Source organism: Oncorhynchus clarkii, chromosome 19 (genome assembly GCF_045791955.1).
Source record: "Oncorhynchus clarkii lewisi isolate Uvic-CL-2024 chromosome 19, UVic_Ocla_1.0, whole genome shotgun sequence".
NCBI lineage: Eukaryota > Metazoa > Chordata > Actinopteri > Salmoniformes > Salmonidae > Oncorhynchus > Oncorhynchus clarkii.
This window is the reverse complement of record NC_092165.1, coordinates 56,138,371-56,162,967: the sequence shown is the minus strand read 5'-3', so window position 1 is coordinate 56,162,967 and position 24,597 is coordinate 56,138,371. Positions and strand designations below refer to the sequence as shown.

General features: G+C 43.1%; 1 protein-coding gene across 2 annotated transcripts; it reads left to right on the top strand.

The window, feature by feature from the left end:
* The first annotated feature begins 326 nt into the window (after positions 1-326).
* LOC139375392 (grainyhead-like protein 3 homolog) lies at positions 327-17,983 on the top strand. 2 transcript variants are annotated; one of them, XM_071117133.1, is made up of 15 exons: positions 327-448; positions 2,643-2,754; positions 2,871-2,932; positions 4,309-4,555; positions 4,700-4,785; positions 4,974-5,115; positions 5,713-5,824; positions 6,078-6,172; positions 7,606-7,764; positions 9,418-9,493; positions 10,712-10,842; positions 12,628-12,754; positions 14,732-14,817; positions 14,947-15,011; positions 16,863-17,983. In XM_071117133.1, exons 1-15 carry the CDS (start codon positions 432-434, stop codon positions 16,978-16,980), a joined length of 1,635 nt encoding a protein of 544 aa, XP_070973234.1. In that variant the 5' UTR covers positions 327-431; the 3' UTR covers positions 16,981-17,983. The 2 variants fall into 2 exon arrangements, with proteins under 2 accessions (XP_070973234.1, XP_070973232.1); XM_071117131.1 differs by having other exon boundaries at positions 4,697-4,785; positions 16,863-17,981.
* Positions 17,984-24,597: the final 6,614 nt, after the last annotated feature.

Below are 24,597 nucleotides of genomic sequence, written 5' to 3'. Positions count from 1 at the left end.
GTATAACGATACTGAATTCTATTGCCATTTTAAAGCATAGTTCCTGAAAAAAACCCTTTGTTTTCTCACTTTCAATAAGAATCATTTGACAGCCTGGAGAAACCAATCTCTTTTCTTTAACTCCTAATGAGATGTGTGAAACATCTCCCAGGATTGTCCTGCTAAGTACCTGCCACTCACACCTGTGTTTCATCAGCACTGAAACAGTTAACCCCTCTACACCTGTCCTATCAGGCACCTGTCTCCGGAGCCCTCGGCCAATCAGGCGCGAGTGAGGGAAGCTACCTGTCAGCATGAAATAAATGTGGGGAGCTGGTGAGGACAGGAATCAAAACAGGCTCACTCTCTCTGCTAAGACAGACAACACCCAAACCCACTTAGAGGAGTCTTTACCCAGAGGACCCTAAACTCTGCTGTCTTGCAAAGGAGTCATGACCAAAGAGATTGAGTAAGTTGACAACTTCTTTACATGGTTCTCTGAGGACATGCTATGTTTTAAAGGGTTTAAAGGGGGGTGTTCTGGGGCTAGAATGTGTTCCTTAAGGGAAATGAGTTTGGACTTGTCTTGTGGTGTATACCTGCTAAGGTAAAATGCAACCAATTGTATTAGACAGTCTAATATTTTCATTCCGCATTCACGTGCTATCGGAAACTCGGAACCTCCGGGTTAAAATGTAAGTAAGTTATTTGCGTAGAGCTTCCTATTGATTGTTTCTCCTAGTGGGAAACTCCGGATCACCTTTTGTTTTCTACGACTGCTGCATGAACGTGGCATAAGTGCATCTTTTGGTTGGATTGATGTAAGGCTCTTTAGGCTGTAACTGCTTTTGGTTCTGCAACAGTCTACCTTTTATTTTCTGCTGAGGGACAGAATAGATTATGATGCAAGTGCTGACTTGTCCATTCATCATCTTCTGTTGAACAGTAAGAGTTACCTTCACTTCCTGAGAGAGAGGGGTGGAGAAATTCAGGGCACTCATGTCCCCTCTTCTCTACCTCTGTTTCTCTATGTTGTGCAATGAGACCATCATGTGAAAGGTGTGTGTTTTTACTAAAAGTATATTTAGTGGAGAACCTGATACACACACACACACACACACACACACACACACACACACACACACACACACACACACACACACACTTTCGATGTCCCCCTGCTATGTTGTGTATTTATAGGGACTCGTGGTTTAAACTGGCCTGTCATAGGCAGTGTTGACACTAACCTAAGGGGTACAACACACAATGGGGGAGAGGGAAACTGGTACCCGCCTCCTGAATGTCTTGGAGAATGCGTTGAATTACATAATGTAGTGGTGAAACTCGAGACAGGGATTCTCTATTGTAACATTTGTATTGAGCAGGATTTAGAGAAAGGCCCTTAGAGAAAGATTGCAGTCAGAGTACAGTATAACTGTAGTTTGCAGCAAATAATGTACTGCAATAATTTTGCAGTATAACTGCAGTATAATGCAGTTATACTGCAATTACTGTGTCCAAAATACCACAGTCGACTGCAGTTACTGCACTTTTACTGCAGTTTCAAAACGGCACCTTTTTTTTGTAAGGGGAAGAGTAGCTAATGGAATGTTGTGGTGTTAATGTACACTGAGGCAGGTGAGTGTCTGTAGAGGGGAGAGACAGGTGTATCTTACAACAGGTGTCTGTTATCAGTCTTTGCAGTGGTGGGCTGTAGTTTTGAGAGAAGGCATTTTTTAGTAAACAATTGTATAGGAATCTTAAGAGGTATGGAAGGACAGTAATAATACAACATTATTTTCTGCTAATACGCCCTTATTGTGATTCTCTCACTCCTGGTCAAACACCGTAGGACGTCAATGCCTGAAGTCTTCCTTTTGTTGTCAGCACATTATGTGGTAGCTCATAGGTAAACCTGCTCTGTTTGCACACTGGCCACTCCAGGTCAACTTACAGGAAGCTTACTCCATCCTCAGTAGCCAGGAAATTCCCCCCCCAAAAAACAAATCCCAATTTTCTTTCTGTTTATCCTAAGGAGTTACTGATCCTTCCCCTAAATCCCATGTTTTGTGTCTGGACTGTTGGCTACCCAGAGCCTTCCAGACAGCTGACAGCTCGGATCCTGACCTTTGAACTTAAGAAGTCACTACGACCCTATGGCCCCCTGGAGGGAAAAGGCTTTTCATTAAAAAAAAGAAAACATAATACCGTTCTGAGGTAACTGATAATGTGATTGAGTTCTAGTGAACGTAATTATTTTGAGGTTATTATACAAGGCATACTTGTGTGTGGGTGAGCTCTTGGCCCCTAGTATGTTGAACTTCTCTGGCATCTACTGTACGCAGTGAGCAGCAAATATCTTATTAAGATCTGTGGTTTTGCAATCGAAACCGTCCTCCTAGCCCAGGGGCAAGTATGTGCAGCGCTTAAGGTTGTTATTAGCATGCAGACACTCACAGCATTAAGTCTTGCATTTCTACTACAAAAGTTAACATACGCATAGGCAGAGGCCCTTCCCATAGCCAAAACATGCCAAAAAAATGTCATTTAATTTACAAAGTCAAGTGCTACCTCCTTCACACTAATGTATTATTCAGAATGTGAAGCCTTTTTTTTATCATCATGTGACTTTATTCATGTTTCTCCTGGTCTGTGTGCTGCAGGACTCTGGGATTGGTCCTTCAGAACGAGAGTTTCAACTACCAGTGTTACAGTAACCTCATCATGGACTCCTGGGCCTACACAGACAGCCTACTCACCTACGACCAGTGCAAGGTAATGTGTGTGTGTGTGTGTGTGTGTGTGTGTGTTATACCACCAGTTTAAGTTCAACTTGTCTCCTTTGTATGTGTTGTACAGAAACAACTCACTGTTGTCTCTCATGTTCACAGACACCAAAAGAACAGAAAATGGTTGCGTGCAGCAGAGGCAGCAGTATGTACAAGCCAGAGAGGTAAGATTGATATCTGGGAAATATATGGCAAATAGAAATCCAAAATGGATGATGTTGAGAGACAGATGGGAGAGGTTGAATGGAGCTGAAGGGTGGGACTAATAGCAAGATAAAACATGTAGAACACACACACAGGGTCTGTAAAATGTATATATGTTCAGACCTTTTGTGAAATAGCACAGTTACAAATAGAAATCAAACTGGATGGACATCAGAAATAGAGGAAGGACTAAAAACAAACAAAATATAACTGTGGTAAAATAGACTGTGTCTGTAAAATGTGTATTAAGATGTAGAAATTGAAGGTAGAAGCAGAAGTGTTTATTAGTTTACTCCAATTGGGGGATCGGCGGAAGGCTTTGCGGGGAATAATAATAAAGGTATATTCTTTTAAATAGTATGTATGTCTATATAGGTATGCATGTGTGTATGTATATGGATATATATATTTACCCCAAAAATATATGGGGGATTGGAAATGAGACAGACAATTACATTGATGGAACCAATATTCTTTCCGCAATATTTAGCTGATCCACCCAAAAATTTAAAAAGATGATTTCTAAGCAATTATTTACACTACCAAGAGTATGGACTTGATTGAGCGATCAGGTTAAAGGTCAAGATAATTTCAGCTGTCAATCAAACCGTAGAGGCAGACACTAAAGGGGTATGGGGAAGATCGGATGGTAAAGGGATTTTTAAGTGGAACCCAGGTGGTATTGGGAGTTCATATGTCATGGAGTCAAGCTGCAGAAAAAGGGCAAGGCTTTGGCAAGGTCAGAGTTGGGTGAGCTTGTGGCTAGTCCCCCTGTCAAACAGAACCCCAAGGGATTATGGGCTGTGGTACTCCTCCTCTTGCCACCCCTGAACAACACCGTCTCTGACTCACAAAGGAGGAGAAGCAGCCCCAGCTCTCCCTCTCTCTCACCCTCTCTTTTGTCTGGGTTGAAAAATGGCCGTCGGTGGCCGCACTGTTGTCTCGTCAAACACGGCAGTCAGTCCCTTTCGACAAAACTCAAATAAAGAAAGAGGGGAAGAAATATTGGGATTAGGCGGTAAACAGTTCCCACCCAGCTTTCTTTAGTTCACTTTCAGTAGCACTGTGTGCTCAGTGGACTCTGAGAACTACACTGGCTTTATTCATTCTTATTGACTTTTACACATTTTATGTCGGGAATTGTGTGTATGTGTGCTGCTGTACAGGCTACTGTATAAAAGAGCTGGATATTTTTTTGAAGGAAGGGCAGTTCCATTGACAATCAGTGTTTCTCAGGAGAGTTTTGTTTATCAAACATCTCCATTATTTAATTGAGTGTCAATCAAAGGAGTGGCTAATTGGGTTGGTATTGTATCTAAACTCCCCTCCCCCCCAGGACACTGAGTGGCTCCTCCCCCGAGCTGGTCTCCCTGGAGACGCCTACCAACATCACCAACGTTTCTTCCAGCCACCCCCAGGAGGCGCTGGACCTCAACAGCAAGCTGTCGTCCCTCTGCCCTCCCTCTGTCCATCAAAACTCCAGCGCCGACACCTACGACAAGCAGGCCATCAACAACATGTTTGACTCTCTGCTCTCCCAGAAGTGGCCCACAGAGACAGCCTTCCCTGAGGCCACCACTGAGGTAAGCTTACTGTTCTAACCAGAGCAGCCATCTTGTTAAATTGTACATTTTAATCTCTGGCAACTTCTAGTTTTCCTCTCTCTCTTTCTTTCTTTTTCACATTCCATCTCCTCATTACTTTTTTCTTGTGTTCCTCTGAAGCAGGCTCTCCCCTACAGTGATCCCTTTACCAAGCAGCCCAGTCCAGTGTACTCTGACTCCTACACCAACTCCCCTCCAGAGAGATACAGGTAGCTATGTGCCCTGGGAATCAAATCAAATTAGAACACCTGTGCTGAGCTACGCCCAAGTATCGAAAATGCTAATTTAATAAGGCTAAAGGTAATGAATATCATCGAGCTGTGTATAACTCGCAAAGCAATGGCAGTAATATTCAAATGGCTAAACATAATGCTGACCGTTAACATTCTGTCTCCAGGAATGATTTCCAGTTTGTTTTGGGAGCCCCTCAAGCCACCCAGCACAAGTCGTCCCAGCTGCCCATGGTTTACCTCAACAAGGGCCAGTTCTACCCTATCTCCCTACAGGGGGTGGACAGCCCGTCCTCCAACAAAGTCAAGGTGAGTCGAGCTTTGATGACATCACCCAAGAGGACAGTTCCTCTCACCAGAGGACGTTCTATTTGACACAACCCCAGTAAAAGTATGTTCCTTCAACCCCCCCCCCCCCTCTCCTCACCATTGTTGACTGTCATGGTAGACGGAGCAGGGTGGGAACGTTGTTCTCTCTTCTTGTGATGAGTGATTTTGGTTTTGGAGTTACGCCAGGCTCAGTGTTCGGGGCCAACACATATTTCGTCTGGCGGGGCCAAACCCAATGCGTGTCAGCCAGTTAGTCAGGCCGAGAGGGAGAACAGGGGGAGGAGCTAAAGGTCTGCGTGTCAGCCAGTTAGTCAGGCCGAGAGGGAGAACAGGGGGAGGAGCTAAAGGTCTGCGAGTCAGCCAGTTAGTCAGGCCGAGAGGGAGAACAGGGGGAGGAGCTAAAGGTCTGCGTGACAGCCCTCTCTCTTTTCTCTGGTGAAAAGAGAAAACACAAGCCTTTGCGAATGAAACGTGCCCAGTAGTTTGCCTTTCTCGGAGTTGGCGATGCACACAACCTACACAAAATGTACCTTGTCTGATGGCCTCTCTCTCTCTCTCTCTGCTCTCTTTCTCCAGACGGTGGTCATGGCGGTGTTTGAGAATGATAAGAGTGCAGAGATCCAGCTGAGGTGCTGGAATCACTGGCACGCAAGGCAGCCGACCGTTAAGCAGCGGGTCATTGACATCGGTATACAACCTTTACCATGTACACATAAACACATGCATGGGAACAGCAACAGGAATTTTCCTTTAGCTCTACATTTAGTACAACACATGTCAATGACTGGAAGGTTTTATTAGTAGTTGTTGCTTCTTTTCGTAAGCCTGTATCCACTCAGAACGGAAAACCACAATCTGGTTTCTTTCATAAGCCTGGATCTTGTCAGAGCAGATAACCACTTTATTTTCCTTATATCAATATCTTTCTATCTGTCTTCTAGCTGACTACAAAGAGGTGTTCAGTGGCATCAGCCATGTGGAAGAGGTGGCCTTCAATGCTCTGTCTTTCATTTGGAACCCCAACGAGGAAGGGAAGGTAAGCGCAGCCAGGAAACTGGAAAAACACACTCTGACGCACACACACACTGACGGACACACACTCTGACACACACACACGCTGACGCACACACACACACTGACACACACTGACACACACACACACACACACACACACACACACACACTGACGCACACTGACACACACACACACACCCACACACACACGCTGACGCACACACGCTGATATACACACGCTGACACACACACGCTGACGCACACACACTGACACACACACACACACACACACACACTGACACACACAGACAGATAAAGTCACAGTGCTAGGAACAGCCCTATTATTTATCTAGCCACGCTATCCGTTGAGCTGAAATGGGGCGATGAGGGAGCGCTGAGGGTTGGGAGGGGAGGAATCCCTGGCATGCGGCCGCCCCGGGGCGCCTGTCACCACAAGGCAAGAGCGACACGTCGAGAGCGCTTACTGCAATCTGCTCACGCCCATAAGGGTGAGGCAGTGAAACTCCCTGCAGGTGGAGAGAGGGAGAGGGAGAACGGAGAGAGGGAGAACGGAGAGAGGGAGAACGGAGAGAGGGAGAACGGAGAGAGGGAGAACGGAGAGAGAGAGGGGGAGAGGGAGAAAGGAAAGTACAGGTTGGAAGGAATGAGAGAGTAAAGCTCATTTCAACACTGAAGGCACCTGTTGTCACAACCAGTGATATACTAATTAATCTCATTTTACCCAGAACAAGTCTGTTAAAATTAGGGCCTCTTATATCCTGAAACCTCACCAAGACACAGCCGTTGTGGAAACATTCAAAGCTTTTCTGTTACACTGAACGTCCAAACGTTTAAGGTTCGTCCATAGATTCCTAGTTTTTGATTTGTTAAGCTTTTTCTGTCTCCACACTTCTTCCTGATCAGAGATGTGTCTATGCTTGTCACTCAATCTTTTTATTTTCTCTCAGTCACACCTCATTGGTGAAAGGGCCGCCAGCCGCCCACACACACGAGACCTCTCTTTGTCACTTCTCGTTATATGACATTGAATAGAACATTAGTGAAGCAATTGCGAATTGCGTAAATGGTTTAATGATTTTTCAACGTTCTCAATACCACTCAAGGACCTTTTTTTTTTTTTTTTAAAGGGCACCATAACAGTTCTAGAAAGTCCTCACATTTAAAAAAAATTTGATCAGGATCTCTATTAGCGACAGCTGGTCTTACTGGGGTCCGACACATAACAGACAAAATGCATTAACATGTAGTTTGCGTGTGTATCAATCGGTTACACATACATGTCAGTACACGCACACAAAAAGTAGGTAACATAGGGGAGAGGTGTTGTGCCCGTGATGTGAAATCTTTATTAGTTTCTTTGAAACCAGTATTAATACTGTACGTTTCCTTGTCTGATATCATGTTTACCCCTATTCTCCTCTCTCCTCTCTCCAGGTGTACATTGGCATTAACTCTCTGAGTACAGACTTCTCCTCTCAGAAGGGGGTGAAGGGGCTTCCTCTCAACCTCCAGATCGACACCTATGATTTCAGCACCGGCACCAACCGCCTCATCCACAGAGCTGCTGTCCAGGTCAAAATCTTCTGTGATAAGGTCAGTAAAGATCTCTATCTCAAATGTCATTTTTTCTAAGGCCTTATAGATGTGTAATGTGCATTCGGAAAGCATTCAGACCCCTTTACCTGTTTCCACTTTGTTACGTACATACATTTTCTCCTCAACAATCTACACACAATACCCCATAATGACAAAGCAGGAAACAGGTTTCTAGAAATGTTTACCTTATACCTTATTTACATAAATATTCAGACCCTTCTTTATGAGACTGGAAACTGAGCTCAGGTGCATCCTGTTTCCATTGATCATCCTTGAGATGTTTCTACCACATCTCTGCAATACCTCATCAATCAGGGCTTTATAGTAGAGTGGCCTGACGGAAGCCACTCCTCAGTAAAAGGCACATGACAGCCCGCTTGGAGTTTGTCAAAAGGCACAGTCTGGCCACTCTCAGACCGTGAGAGTCCTTTAGGGGATTCTCTGGTTTGATGAAACCAAGATTGAACTCTTTGGCCTGAATGCCAAGCATCACGTCAAGAGGAAACCTGGCACCATCCCTATGGTGAAACATGGTGGTGGCAGCATCATGCTGTGGGGATGTTTTTCTGCGGCAGGGACTGGGAGACTAGTCAGGATCAAGGGAAAAATGAATGGAGCAAAGTACAGAGAGATCCTTGATGAAAAACTGCTCAGGACCTCAGACTGGGATGAAGGTTCACCTTCCAACAGGACAATAACCCTAAGCACACAGCCAAGACAACGCAGGAGTGGCTTCGGGACAAGTCTCTGAGTGGCCCAGCCAGAGGCCAGACTTGAAAAACCCAATCGAACATCTCTGGAGAGACTTGAAAATGGCTGTGATCGCTGCCAAAGGTGCTTCAACAAAGTACTGAGTAAATGGCCTGAATACTTATGTAAATGTGATATTTCAGTTTTTTTAATGCATTTGCAAAAATGTCTAAACTTGTTTTTATGGGGAATTGTGTGTAGATTGATGAGGAAAACTAAATAATTAATTTTAGAATAAGGCTATTACATAACAAAATGTGGAAAAAGTCAAGGGGTCTGAATGCTTTCCAAATGCACTGTATGCTTTACAATATATATTTAGTGGCATCCCCCAAGGTTTGGTACTAAGTCCTATACAGTTACTGTATCTCTAGTTTATGACCTAAAGCTGTGCAGGTGACGAAAACAGATGATTTAATCTCAGAGATGTCTGGTTCATAAGTTGAACCTACGTCTGACAGACCTAGTCATTGATCCCATTGTTGGCTTGAAATCTGATAGTTGTCGTCAAATGCCCCTATGGCCATGTATAATCTTTTCAGTCTATCCACCTTTTGGGATGTGTCATCCGTTGCCACTAGCTGTTTTGACACAGTGGAGTGATAATGTGTCGGGCCGCTCATTGACACACAAGCCAAACAAACTGGTTTAGCAGCTGGTGAATGAGTGTTCCGTCATCACTGTTGTCCCTCTGTATCTCAATGTGATGAGGTGGAGCGGTGTGACCGGGCTGCATTGCTAGTCAGGCTAGGTCAACCATGACATAAAATCGGATGTATTATTTTATCGCTGCTTCTTCTCTAATAAACACATTGTTGTATGGCTGACTGGTTAATAAAATGAGGAATAAAACTGTCAGAGAAGAGTTGTGACCATGTGTGTCTGGGTCTTTCTCCTCAGGGTGCAGAGAGGAAGATGAGGGATGAGGACAGGAAGAGGAGCAAGAGGAGGGGCAAAACTGTCATCGACTCCAAAAGTAAGACTTCTTCAGGCACTGTCTTATTAGAAAAATAATCACAAGCGACATCCGCACACAAACACATAACCCAATGACAGATGTAAACCCCAGGAAAACATGCTGTCTATGACGGGCATGTGCATGCGCCATTGTGCGCATGTTGATGTTGTTCATCCACACCAGACGCGATCAGGACACGCAGGATGAAATATCAAAAATAACTCTGAACCAACAACATTCATTTCGGTCCAGGTCGAAACACATATAACATTCATGGACAATTAGCTCGCTAGCTGTTGCTAGCTGTTGCTAGCTGTTGCTAGCTAATTTGTCCTGGGATATAAACATATGTTACATGAAATGCTCAAAGTCCTTTTGTTTCCTGGATCTTTGTAGAAAATTGACCCATTTTGAGCCACACAAAATCGTCTGTTCTCTACTCCAATAATTAATCCACAGGTAAAAGGGTAAACATTTGTTTCTAGTAAACTCTTCTCCTTCAGTCTTCTTCTGTGGACTTTATGTGGCGGTTGGCAACCAACTTTAAGGTGCTTTACTACAACCAACTGCACTGGAGTGTGGACCTCCTAAAAACCAATGAGAAAATGAGAGAGGCGGGACTTGCAGCGCCTCAAGTGGCAAAAATAAAACCAAGTTCTATTTTAGGACCTGGCTACGTAGAGGTTCGTTGTCGCACGGGCGTGTGTGCAGTTTGGATTCTATTATTGAATAACGTGTACATTTATTTTTGCAACACTCGTGCAAGAAACACAAGCGGTGTGGTCAGCATGTTAGAATATGCAAATAAGTAATTTCTTTACAGGTTGGGTATCTTTTTTTATCATGAGGCTTGGCCTCCACAAGTCCATCTCCACTCCATTGCATGGTTGAAATCCAGTCTGACTAAATCCAGTGAAAACAGACAAGTAGGAAATACATCCTGCATTCTCAGTCTGTGATTGTAATTTAAGACCCCATGCGTTTCTAACCAAATTAGCATTTTTGGATTTATCCCCACTTGTATGAAGTGTTATTATTCAGTACCTGTTCTACCTTTTTAAAGAGGATAATTCAGACTCACAAGCATTACAATGTCCTAGAGACAGTCTCCCAGACTCAGGTAAACACTACTCGTAGACTAAAAAGCACCCGGGGAAGACAACCCTTTTTGGTCTTAATTTAACAGGCGATTCTATAATGCTCACTCTAACCCAGTGTTCTCCTCTCCCTCCTCAGCCATCAAGTCAGTAGTGTCCAGCTCCATGGGAAGTGACAGCACCTTCTTCAAAACCCTGGAGGACCACGTCACCAACCCCGTCCTCTTCATCCCAGAGATGCACCTCTCCAACATGCAGCGCTGTGGCCTGGTAGGTCTCCCTCCTCCCTCATCTACTCAAACTTTCTTTATCTTTCTTTGGGATTGAGGGATATTGGAGTTCACCACCACAACAGTGAGTTGAGTCATGTTCCCTGCTATCCCGGGACTGTAGCTCAGGGCTCTGGCACACACAAGGGGGAGGGGGGGGGGGGTGGTGTGGGAAAATAAGTTTGTGGGAAAAGTGGGTTGGGATAAGGGAGAGTATCAGGGAAAGTGAGGAGAGGCAGATGCCAAGCTCAGACAATCTAATTGGTGGGCTATTCAGATTCCTCAACTCGAAACTCAAGTCTAGTGTGACTGACACACGGGATAACCTGCAGGAACCTACACAAAGAGACACACACACACCACCTGGCAGACACACACTCACCTGGCAGACACACACGCACCTGACAGACACACTCACACACACCTGGCAGACACACATACACCTGGCAGACACACATACACCTGGCAGACACACTCACCTGGCAGACTCACATACACATGGCAGACACACATACACATGGCAGACACTCACACACCTGGCAGACACACATTACCTGGCAGACACACATACACCTGGCAGACTCACATACACCTGGCAGACACACACACCTGGCAGACACACATATACCTGGCAGACACACTCACACCTGACAGACACACTCACACACACCTGGCAGACACACATACACCTGGCAGACACACTCACCGAGCCCCCCACTTTTCAGTGTTGTTGACACAAGCCAGTGGAGGTGGTAAGGGCTCCTGTTCTGACAGGCATTTAGTTCCCACAGTCTGGGCTTTAGGGAGTGGGGAAGGGGAGTGGGTGTGTGTGTGTGTGTGTGTGTGTGTGTGTGTGTGTGTGTGTGTGTGTGTGTGTGTGTGTGTGTGTGTGTGTGTGTGTGTGTGCTCAGTCTTCTACCAAGTGTTAATGCTCCCATACTTACTTGACAGTACAGACATTTTCACTGCTTTAAGAGAGGAAGCTAGGGAGAGATGTTCCCTAATTTAGGATAAATGTGAAGGGGGTCATTTGCTTTTCTGAGCTCTGAGGGTAGGATGATTTACAAGACTTAGCTGAGTCCCATAAATCATTCCACCTGTCAAAGAAAATATGTCTTAGAAAATCCCAGTTTGTTAAGAGGGGAGAGAACCGAAAAATCCCCAAACAAATTAACGTTATCTTGATAAAAAAATTGTCTGAAAATGTTCTGTCTTATATACAATACAAAATGTGACTCGCTGACAGGTTGTGAAACTTTGATATCATTTTATTTCACCTTTATTTAACCAGGTAGGCCAGTTGAGAACACCTTTATTTAACCAGGTAGGCCAGTTGAGAACACCTTTATTTAACCAGGTCGGCCAGTTGAGAACACCTTTATTTAACCAGGTAGGCTAGTTGAGAACACCTTTATTTAACCAGGTAGGCCAGTTGAGAACACCTTTATTTAACCAGGTAGGCCAGTTGAGAACACCTTTATTTAACCAGGTAGGCCAGTTGAGAACAAGTTCTCATTTACAACTGCGACCTGGCTAAGATAAAGCAAAGCAGTTTGACAAAAAAACAACAACACAGAGTTACGTCTCTGATAGTTTAGACTTAGACTTCTGGTCTGGAACCTTTTATCTCTCTGCATCTGCATTCCTTCAGGGTCATGGGAGACCTCTTTAGCAGTGATAATAACATTCCTATTTATGACTGTTCCAGCCATACAATGGCTGGGATGGGAAATTAAGCAATCAAATTCTATAGAGGAACTGTACCTAATGATTGTTCTCTGTGTAGGCACCTCCCACAACCCTGGAAGAGGTTGAAAGGACCTCCCTGAAGAGACTTTACCCTGATAGAGTGGACCAGAGCAGTGGTAGCCCACCACCAAGCAAGCAGGCCAGATTGGAGGAGCAACAGAAAGGTAAATAGAAAAGTTAAATTCTTGAATTGAAAATACAGCGCACTTCCTGAATTGAAATGAAAGTGGCCCAAACCCAAAGCAAATATACAGACGGCGCTACTGTGTTCCCGGTCTGGTAAACGGCCTGACGTATTCTGTTGTCCCATGGATGGATTATCTTGGCAAAAGGAGAAATGCTCACTAACAGGGATGTAAACAAATCTGTGCTCAAAATTTGAGAGAAAGAAGCTTTTTGTGCAAATTGAACATTTCTGGGATCTTTTATTTCAGCTCATTTTTTATTTATTTCACCTTTATTTAACCAGGTAGGCTAGTTGAGAACAAGTTCTCATTTGCAACTGCGATCTGGCCAAGATAAAGCGTAGCAATTCGACACATACAACAACACAGAGTTACACATGGAATAAACAAAACATACAGTCAATAATACAGTAGAACAAAAGAAAACAAAAAGTCTATATACAGTGAGTGCAAATGAGGTAAGTTAAGGAAATAAATAGGCCATGGTGGCGAAGTAATTACAATATAGCAATTAAACACTGGAATGGTAGATCGGCAGAAGATGAATGTGCAGGTAGAGATACTGGGGTGCAAAGGAGCAAAATAAATAAATAAATACCAGTATGGGGTTGAGGTAGGTAGATATTTACAGATAGGCTAAGTACAGGTGCAGTGATCTGTAAACAGCTCTGACAGCTGGTGTTTAAAGCTAATGAGGGAGATATGAGTCTCCAGCTTCAGAGATTTCTGCAATTCGTTCCAGTCATGGGCAGCAGAGAACTGGAAGGAAAGACAACCAAAGGAGGAATTGTCTTTGGGGGTGACCAGTGAGATATACCTGCTGGCGCGCGTGCTACGAGTGGGTGCTGCTATGGTGACCAGTGAGCTGAGATAAGGCGGGGCTTTACCTAGCAGAGACTTGTAGATGACCTGTAGCCAGTGGGTTTGGCGACGAGTATGAAGCTAGGTCTCATGAAACATGAGACCAACACTTTACATGTTGTGTTTATATTTTTGTTCAGTATAAATATGTGGCTGTCCATGGTTCTGATTTGTGTGTGTGCGTATGCCATCCTCCTCTCTTTCATGTTGACGAAAGCGTATATGACTGTCATACAGTACACGTTTAAAAAAAAAAATTGTTGTCCTGGGCTAACTGGTTAAAATGCTTGCTCGCTAGCCTAACTTCCTTTCATTGGCAATGATGACCACACTAGTTAACATTAGCCTACTACATCTAGCTACATGTTGAACTTCCATCCTCTCAGGTCAGGGGCAAATTGTATGAATTTATAGTTAAATCAGAATCGCTGTTATATTCATTGGTCAGTATGGAGAATTAAGTCAAACCAAAAGTCCAAATCCCTATCTCCATCCATGGCTAATTTAGGAAAGGGGACAATTTTAGCTAGCTAGCTAGCTATTGGAGGACAAAAACACAACGAGATGCAACAATTCAAGTTCTCAGTCAGTGACATTTGGTTTTTTGATGCGATGGACTGGCATGAAGCCAAATCCAAAATGGCTTCACTTGAAAAACATTTTTGTTGTGCCAGGACCATTCACAGTTGAGCTCACTCAGTTTAGCTCAACGCTGATTAGCTATTATTTCATAGGGAGGTCAAATGTTCACTGGGTTCCTTGCATTCAATGCTACGGGCGGGAAGAAAATCATACTCTTTTTGACCAGAAAGCATCAGATAGATGGGCTATACATACAGACACAGAGGGGCGCTGTTTCGCTCACTTGGATGCTTTCTCCGGTGAGATACATTCAGCCTCTAGCAAATTGAAGGAAAATTATGAAACACAGAGAGAAGAAAGATACATTATTCAATGTAAACATTTTTTTTTTTACAATTTTGGGAGGGAATCCTGGCTTCCTTTGGCTTCAATGAATACACGGCACTGTTCTGTTGTCCTGTTTTCTCCTGGTCTGGTAAACAAGCTGACGTATTCTGTTGTCCTGTTTTGCAGTACTCTTGTACGTGAGAACAGAGTCCGAGGAGGTGTTCGATGCTCTCATGCTCAACACCCCAACTCTGAAAGGCCTGAGACAAGCGGTAAGTAGTACACTCTTAATACCTGTTCCTTACCCAACTTCGTCATCGTCCAAGCATCTCATCGTTCAAGCACGAGAGAATACTGTAGAGTTGACGGTGATACTAATCTTTCCTTTGTTCCTTTCTCAGATTTCTGAAAAGTATGGCATGCAAGAGGACTCCATTGGGAAAATATACAAGAAATGCAAAAGAGGGTAAATTACTTTCTGAGGCCTTTTTTTTTACATCAAGGAGGAACAAGTGTTAGCATTAGCTATGCTACATAATTAGCAATGCTATTCCCAAGTAGCATTAGCAAGTTACAGTAAATTGAAGGGAAATGTATTGGATTTGATTAAGTAGATGCACAGCAGGATATACTACTTACCGTAAAACATTAATTAATAGCCCAAGTTCTTATTTGCTTAAATCACTGAACACAACAGGCACTTGTTAGAGACAGGATTTGATTTGCTTAAATCACTGAACACAACAGGCACTTGTTAGAGACAGGATTTGATTTGCACCAGGGGCCTATTTCCTTAATACACAGAGCTTTCACTCCTTTCACAGTTAATTGTTTAATTCCAGCATTCACTTCCAGCGTTTTAATACATTTCTTAATTTCCTGCGCAAATGTGTTATCATTTACACATTGCTTCACATTTCTATTGACTTAGTATGTCGCTATTTAAAAATATATAATAGAATAATAATTATCCTATTTGATTGGGAATTTTCGGCAGTTCTTACTTTAGCCACCAGATGGGCAATGGGACGATTTCAGAGGGTCTGTACTCCCGAAGTTGTTAACTGTTTTATTGCTCGTCGTTCTCAGCTGTTAGCAGCCAATGGCTAGCAGTTCTCAGCTGTTAGCAGCCAATGGCTAGCAGTTCTCAGCTGTTAGCAGCCAATGGCTAGCAGCTTCTTACTGCCGATTAAAATGGATAATCCAAACCCTCAGGATGTCCACAGACTAACCCATCTTTCCCAGTACACTACCGTTTCACTATTTCCTTTTGCAACACATCCTTCTACTTCACTGTAATGTCCTCAGTAAGGAAACCAACCAAAGTTGACAGACTGGCTAGGTGAGCTAGCTAGCTCTATGTCGGCTGGAATGTGATAATCTTCCAATAGAGAGAAAGAAACAGGACGGAGAGATGGATGAGTCAGGTGATTGTTTGACTTTATTTATGTTTCTCTAATCTGATCTACCCATCCCCGTAGCTACACCAGGAAGTGTTTTGGTCTATTTCCTTGAGTGAAAAGAGGTAGCTACTCTGATAGACAAGGGTTTTGATTAAGGTGGAGGGAGCCACCTTATTGTGCAAACATGTGGTTGCGAGGTGGATGCAATTGAATGGGACTAACCTTTGAGGAAGAGCTGGTATCCCTATTGTCAACATGTGAACCATGAAATGAAATAATGGCGTCCATTGTGTGTACAATGCTTGAACCATAGTCTTTCAAAGGGATTTATATACTATTCTGATTTTACAGTAAACGTAAAGTCCTTTGATGTATAGGTGGCATTTCCCTCAGCTTGAGACATACCCCTAGTAGTAAAGTAGGCCGGTAGTCTTCACACCAGAATCCATGTCAATGAACGGGTGTAACGCTAACATGTTGCGAGGCAGTCATTTGTTGAAGCTGACTTGACGGAGAAGATTAGAGGGGGACTGTCACCCTGAATGCCATGTGGTTCTTCTGTCACTCCGCCCTGCTGTGTGCTGACATTACATGGAGAACCCAACAGGTTCTGTAACATTCTCCTTCTGCTTATAGTCTTCAATCAGTCCCTTCCCTCCGGGTAGCGTGAGCAGACAGATCGCTTGATTAGCAACAAAGCTCTACTTACCGTAAAGCCAGGTTGCCATCTGGGAAAAGGAGTCTGGCCTGATTAATTGTTTGCAGTGTTGAGGGAATTGGAGGCCTCTCACTCTTTTGTTTCATGACAAAAAAAAAGCCAGACAGCAGCAAAGAGGTCATTTACGTAACATGTAGCCTGTTATATAAAGGTGTGGTACAAGACATTCATCTGTTCTTTGTCTGTTGTCTTTCAGGATTTTCATCAATATGGATGACAACATCATTGAACACTACAGCAACCACTCAGCGTTCCTCATAGAGATCTCTGAAGTCATGAGCAGTCAGTTCCAGGTCACTCTCATGGAGTTATGAAGAGAGGGCAGACTTTTTTTTTTTTAATGTTCGGGCCACCAAATGGCAAGATCTGCCCAATCAAACTGCCTGCCGATTTCAACCCTTTATTAAGCACTGCCCTGCGAGAGACTCTATTGGCCGAGCCAACAGGACAAAGACAGACCATCCTCTCTACCATTGACCAAACGCTTTATAGTGATGCCAGTCACTGACTTTGTAAATACCATTTAACCCCATCCTGACTTTTTGTTTTTTACTGTGGTATATATTTTATAACAGAGCGATTATGATTAATTATGACTATGCTGTAAATATTTTATGTAAATAGAAATGAATGACATATGAGTTGTCTCTTTTGAGGAGACACACAGCGATACCATGACCCACTTTTCAGAAATTTCCACAAGCTACATATTTCAATTTCAGTAGACATATCGTGAATGTTGTCAACTTTTTCAGACTGCCATTCTTGCTGCTTGTCATGTGCTTATCGCTTCTTCCAAGAGATCTCAAGTAATGGGAATGCTGCCATTGTTTAATTGCTTTAGGTTTTTGTTTTGTTACCACATTATTTCTCAGACCATTATGTTTGCTATATAATGGTACTACCAATAGGATTATGCTTTAGCCTGAATTGTCCAACAAACACCCTAGAATTATCCAACAAAGTACTTTTTTTTAGAACCAAAGTCACACATTTCCCACTTCACGGGTATTGCCTTCACAAAAACCTCAGTGGCCTTCTATAGTAGAAGACTGTACACATTTCTAGGTTGTATTGTGTCACCACATAATTCTTCCCCCAAGCCACTGTGCTAGAACCACTATGTTCCAGATCAACCCCTTTCAAAATCTTTCAGTTGAGTTGTTTGTGAAGACGTTTAGATTTCTCTTTGTATGTTTTTTTGCAACATTTCAATGCTGTAGCTATATCCCTGTAATATATCTTATGATTTTACCATAGCGATTTTTTTTGTATTGATTCTTGTTTCCAAGAAAATTAAACATACACTAAAAACAACGTGTACATGTTTCTTTCAATGGTTTTACTAGGATATAGTTTAAAGATGACCTATAGTTCATCCACTTTAACTGAAATCTTACCCTGGACGCAGGCCTCTTACCAAGAAAATGTATGCAAACAGTTAAATTTATACTCCTTGTTTACGCCGTTGAGTATATTAGAACACCGCCCAGGGAATTTAAACAGGCCTTTAGCACAGACACTGAATACATGTTATTGTGTGTCTCGTCATGTCTGCTGGTCTCATGACAAACCTCATTTTTATTATTTTAACAATAAGGTTATGTATTTCTATCATTTTGAGCGTGTGTGTGTGTGCAATGAGTGGGTGTGTGTTTCAGTGTGTGTGTGTGTGTGTGTGTCAGTGCGTGTGTCATATAAAATATAAAACCAGGCCAGCATCCCGGATGCTGTTGAAGTTGAGACGAGTGTTTTGCGGGGACTATTTAATGAAGCTGCCAGTTGAGGACTTGTGAGGCGTCAGTTTCTCAAATTAGACATTCTAAGGTACTTGTCCTCTTGCTCAGTTGTGCACCGGGGCATCCCACTCCTTTTTCTATTCTGGTTAGAGCCAGTATGAGCTGTTCTGTGAAGGGAGTAGTACACAGCTTTGTACGAGATCTTCAGTTTCTTGGAATTTTCTCACATGGAATAACCTTCATATCTCAGAACAAGAATAGATGGATGTTTTCCTAGCCATTTTGAGCCTGTAATCGAACCCATAAATGCTGATGTTCCAGCAGTTTTCTGCTGTGATAATTGAAAAGGGTTTTCTAATGATCAATAAGCCTTTCAAAGTGATAAACTTGGATTAGCTAATACAACGTGACATTGGAACACAGGAGTGATGGTTGCTGATAATGGGCCTCTGTATGCCTATGTAGATATACCATAAATAATCAGCCGTTTCCAGCTACAATAGTCATTTACAACATTAACAATGTCTACACTGTATTTCTGATCAATTTGATGTTATTTTAATGGACAAAAAATGTGTTTTTCTTTCAAAAACAAGAAACAACATTTTTAAGTGACCCCAAACTTTTGAACAGTAGTGTATATATATAATCTGTTGAATATGTAAGATTGAATACTATATGTACAGCAATAATGAAATAGGATGGCTTTGACTAGAATACAGTATATACATATGAAATGTGTAAAATAGTATGTAACCATTATTAAAGTGACCAGTGTTCCATGAAAGTACATAGGACAGAAGCCTTTAAGGTGCAGGGTTGAGTATCCTGCTGGTAGCCGGCTAGTGACATTAACTAAAGTTACTGGGCAGAGGCCGGCTAGAGGAGAGAGAGAGCGAGAGAGAGCGAGAGAGAGAGAGAGAGAGAGAGAGAGAGAGTTGAGACGAGAGAGAGAGAGCGAGAGAGAGTTGAGAGAGAGTGCGAGAGAGGTAGAGAGAGAGAGGAAGAGAGAGAGAGAGAGTTGAGAGAGAGTGCAAGAGAGGTAGAGAGAGAGGTAGAGAGAGAGAGGTAGAGAGAGAGAGAGAGTGCGAGAGAGGTAGAGAGAGAGCGGTAGAGAGAGAGAGAGAGAGAGAGTCGAGAGAGTGAGAGAGAGAGCGGTAGAGAGAGAGAGAGAGAGAGAGAGAGAGAGAGAGAGTCGAGAGAGTGAGAGAGAGAGGTAGAGAGAGAGAGAGAGTATTTACAGTTAACTATAGTATACATACTGCAGTAAAAGAAAACTGTAGTATATACAGTACTATAATAATTAATGTGGTGTTTTTGTGGATTGCAGTATACAGTAATATTTAGTGTAGTTTTAAATATAGAGTTTTTGTTGAATTATCTTTGACATAGAAGTGTAGACTTTCTCCTTCAGTAAACCTCCTGGAGAAATGCCTGTAAGAGTGCATTTTCCACAGCCTGTACATAGGTAGGACTGGGGTCTGAACAGATACAGTAGTTCAGAGCTTCTGCTCTTTTCAACAGTATAACCTGTAGGGAACACAATATGGTCTATACTTGGCATGTACAGTAGGTTTCTCAGTTATGGGTGGCACAGACTGAGATATGGGGAGGGGAATGGGCAAACGCATTGTTTGGCAGACATTTCTGTAGTATTTACTACAGTGTTTGAGGATAATACTGCAGTATTTACTGTAGTGTTCTACAGTATACTATAGTGAGTACTACACATGGAGAGATTCTACAGTATACTACAACATACTATAGATTTCTATAGTAAACTGTAGTATTTTTTCATGTGGGTGCTTCCAGAGTGGACACATCTGATATGGCAAGCAGCACACTTATGTATGTGTAGTGTCTGTCCATCCAGTCTTCCACTGGGTGCCAAAGAGGAGAGAGAGAGAGAGAGCGCGAGAGAGGGAGAGAGAAGAGAGGGGGGTAAGGGAACAGAGAAAGAGAGCAATAGAGGGTTTGTGCATCTAGTGGGTACTAGAAAGGATAGAGAACGAGGGAGGGAGTTGGGGAGAGAGAGAGAGACCATGCACACTAAGCTGCATCTGAGATCTAACACACAGCCATCTTCCTGTGAGTTGAAATTGAGCGCAGAGAAAGAGCAGAAAGAGGGGAGTAGAGAGAGAGAGGAGAGAAAGAGGGGAGTATAGAGAGAGGAGAGAAAGAGGGGAGTATAGAGAGAGGAGAGAAAGAGGGGAGTATAGAGAGAGAGGAGAGAAAGAGGGGAGTATAGAGAGAGAGAGGAGAGAAAGAGGGGAGTATAGAGAGAGAGAGGAGAGAAAGAGGGGAGTATAGAGAGAGAGGAGAAAAAGAAGGGAGTATAGAGAGAGAGAGGAGAGAAAGAAGGGAGTATAGAGAGAGAGAGGAGAGAAAGAGGGGAGTATAGAGAGAAAGAGGGCAGTAGAGAGAGAAAGGAGAGAAAGAGGGGAGTAGAGAGAGAGGAGAGAAAGAGGGGAGTAGAGAGAGAGGAGAGAGAAAGAGGGGAGTATAGAGAGAGGAGAGAGAAAGAGGGGAGTATAGAGAGAGGAGATGAAGAGGGGAGTATAGAGAGAGAGGAGAGAAAGAGGGGAGTATAGAGAGAGGAGAGAGAAAGAGGGGAGTAGAGAGAGGAGAGGAAGAGGGGAGTATAGAGAGAGAGGAGAGAAATAGGGGAGTATAGAGAGAGGAAAGAAAAAGGAGAGGAGAGAAAGAGGGGAGTAGAGAGAGAAAGAGGAGAGGAAGAGGGGAGGAGAGAGAGAGAAGGGAGAAAGAGGGGAGTAGAGAGAGGAGAGGAAGAGGGAGGAGAGAAAGGGAGAGGGTAAGAGATAGATTAGACAAGCATCTGATCCTACTTTAGATGGAATAATGTAAAGCGTACAGATGGACAGAGGAGGAGCAGATGCTCTTACCTCATCTGGATGGTGCTGTAAGTGTGTCCTTCTAATTAGATGAAGCTTACTGTGCAATCAATACGATGGCTAATGAGAGAATGTAGGGGGATGTTTGTGAATCATATCACAGGAGACTTAATAAGAAACCAAACACAAATAAGAGGATTGACTCCTCATCTTTCAATACAGTCCCTTATCGCATTTCTAATAGTTTCTCCTGATTGTTATTCTGATAGTTGCTATGACAACTCCTGTATCTTGTGTAGAATTTGTCCTGCAGCTTTTAGTGTCTTCATTTACACAGGCAGCCCAACTCTGATCTGATTGGACGAAAGACCAATTAATGGCAAAAGATCAGAATTGGGCTGCCTGTGTAAATACAGCCTTAGATACAGCAGTGTATCTGCTCCGTTGTACTTGATCATCTTTGGGGATCCATGAAGATGAGCATGCCAAGAGAAAGAAGAAAAATGAATATAAATGACTTGCAAAATGAATAATTCATACAATTTCAGGTGAAAATGTCACAGTTTCCAATCCAATCCTGACACAGTGAAAATGTCAGTTTCCAATCCAATCCTGACACAGTGAAAATGTCACAGTTTCCAATCCAATCCTGACACAGTGAAAATGTGAAGTCGGTAAATCGTTCAACAGCGGTCAAACTGTATGTGTTCATTTGTGGTATATCATCCATAGGGTTAAGCACAATTCCTATAATTTAGACCAAAATGTCCAGGTATTCTGGAAATCTTGGCTTAATAGGCTCCAGAAATCAGAAGGGAGTGAGCAGGAAATCCGGAATCTTCCAACCAACATTTCTGGAAAACCAAAGCAGCTGTGAGAAAGTTACTGGAATTTTACACCTTTAATCATCCACCATTCAGTGATAATGGCAGGAACAGAGACAAATAACAACGACGAAGCCAGAGGCGGTTAAAATGTCACTGAACGGGCTTTCATCTCACCTCCCCAAAGCCTGTTCTAATGTTTACTATCGTCTATCAATGAAAACATCTAAATATCAGGGAAACATTCTAAAGATAAATATGAGGAAGTCATGTAAGTATCAGGATATTTTCTAAATATCAGGGAAAAGCTACTGGCGCTGGGATTTATAGCGTCCATTTTATGGGCTCCTGACCACTAATGCTATTTAGAGTGTAGAGCTGTACTTTGACATTTTTCGTCCCCAGGACAGTTCAACCAATTACGTCAATGAGCCTGCTGTCTGATCAAAAAAATTCATTGAGTCATGGTTTGTAGCAATTATTGCCGCCTTTGTGTTTCGCCAACTGCACGATCACGCTAGCAGCGAGTAGATATGGTTGTCCTTGTTCAATAGAGCCATTGGACTTGTCTCAACAATGTTCCTATCTGCCAGGACAACGCAGGATATATCTAGGTTGACTCATTTCCCTTGTCTTTGTAAAGACTACTGCCTGACGGGAGACATACTTCCTTGTTCCCACCTCAAAGGCAGGCTTTTCAAAACGGGGGCTGTACATTATCAAAAGTATGTGGACACATGCTTGTCGAATATCTCATTCCAAAATCATTGGCATTAATATGGAGTTGGTCCCCCCTTTACAGCTATAACAGCCTTCACTCTTCTGGGAAGGCTTTCCACTAGATGTTGGAACATTACTGCGGGACGTGCTTCCATTCAGCCAAAAGAGCCAGTCAAGTTCTTCCACACCGATCTCGACAAACCATTTCTGGAAAGCACCGAATCATCTAGAATGTCATTGTATGCTGTAGCATTAAGACATCCCTCCACTGGAACTAAGGGGCCCAAACCATGAAAAACAGCTCCAGACCATTATTTCTCCTCCACCAAACTTTACAGTTGGCACTATGCATTGGGGCAGGTAGCGTTTCCCTGGCATCCGCCAAACCCAGATTTGTCCATCGGACTGCCAGATGGTAAAGCCTGATTCATCACTCCAGAAAACGTGTTTCCACTTCTCCAGAGTCCAATTACAGTGAGCTTTACACCACTCCAGCAGACGCTTGGCATTGCACAAGGTGATCTTAGGCTTGTGTGCGGCTGCTCGGCCATGGAAACCCATTTCATGATGCTCCCGACGAACAGTTATTGTACTGACGTTGCTTCCAGGGGCAGTTTGGAACGCGGTATTGAGTGTTGCAACCGAGGACAGACGATTTTTACTTGCCATGCCCTTCAGCACCCGGCGGTCCCGTTCTGTGAGCTTGTGTGGCCTACCACTTCACGGCTGAGCCGTTGTTGCTCCAAGACGTTTCCACCTCACAATAATAGAACTTACAGTTGACTTGTTGGAAAGCTGGCATCCTATGACAATGCCACGTTGAAAGTCACTGAGCTCTTCAGTAATGCCATTCTACTGCCAATGTTTGTCTATGGAGATTGCATGGCTGTGTGCTCGATTTTATACACCTGTCAGCAACGGGAGAGGCTGAAATAGCCGTATCCACTCATTTGAAAGGGTGTCCAAACACTTTTGTATATATAGTGTATGTACACTACCTTGCAAAAGTATTCATCCCCCTTTGTGTTTTTCCTATTTTGTTGCATTATAACCTGTAATTTAAATCGATTTTTATTTGGATTTCATGTAATGGACACAAAATAGTCCAAATTGGTGAAGTTCATGGAATTCCATGAGAAACAGACTCCAGGATGCTGACCTTCTAGGCAGAGTTGCAAAGAAAAAGCCGTATCTCAGACTGGCCAATAAAAAGAGAAGATTAAAATGGGCAAAAGAACACAGACACTGGACGATGGAACTCTGCCTAGAAGGCCAGCATCCCGGTGTCGCCTCTTCACTGCTGACGTTGAGACAGGTGTTTTGCGGGTACAAGATAATAAAGCTACCAGTTGAGGGCTTGTGAGGCGTCTTTCTCAAACTATACACTAATGTACTTGTCCTCTTGCTCAGTTGTGCACCGGGGCCTCCCACTCCCTTTTCTATTCTGGCTAGAGCCAGTTTGCGCTGTTCTGTGAAAGGAGTAGTACACAGCGTTGTACGAGATCTTCCGTTTCTTAGTAATTTCTCGCATGGAATAGGCTTAATTTCTCAGAACAATAATAAACTGATGAGTTTCAGAAGAAAGTACGTTGTTTCTGGCCTGTAATCGAACCCACAAATGCTGACGCTCCAGATATTCAACTAGTCTAAAGAATGCCAGTTTTATTGCTTCTTTAATCAGAACAACAGTTTTCAGCTGTGCTAACATAATTGCAAAATGGTTTTCTAATGATCAATTAGCCTTTTAAAATTATAAACTTAGATTAGCTAATACAACGTGCCATTGGAACACAGGA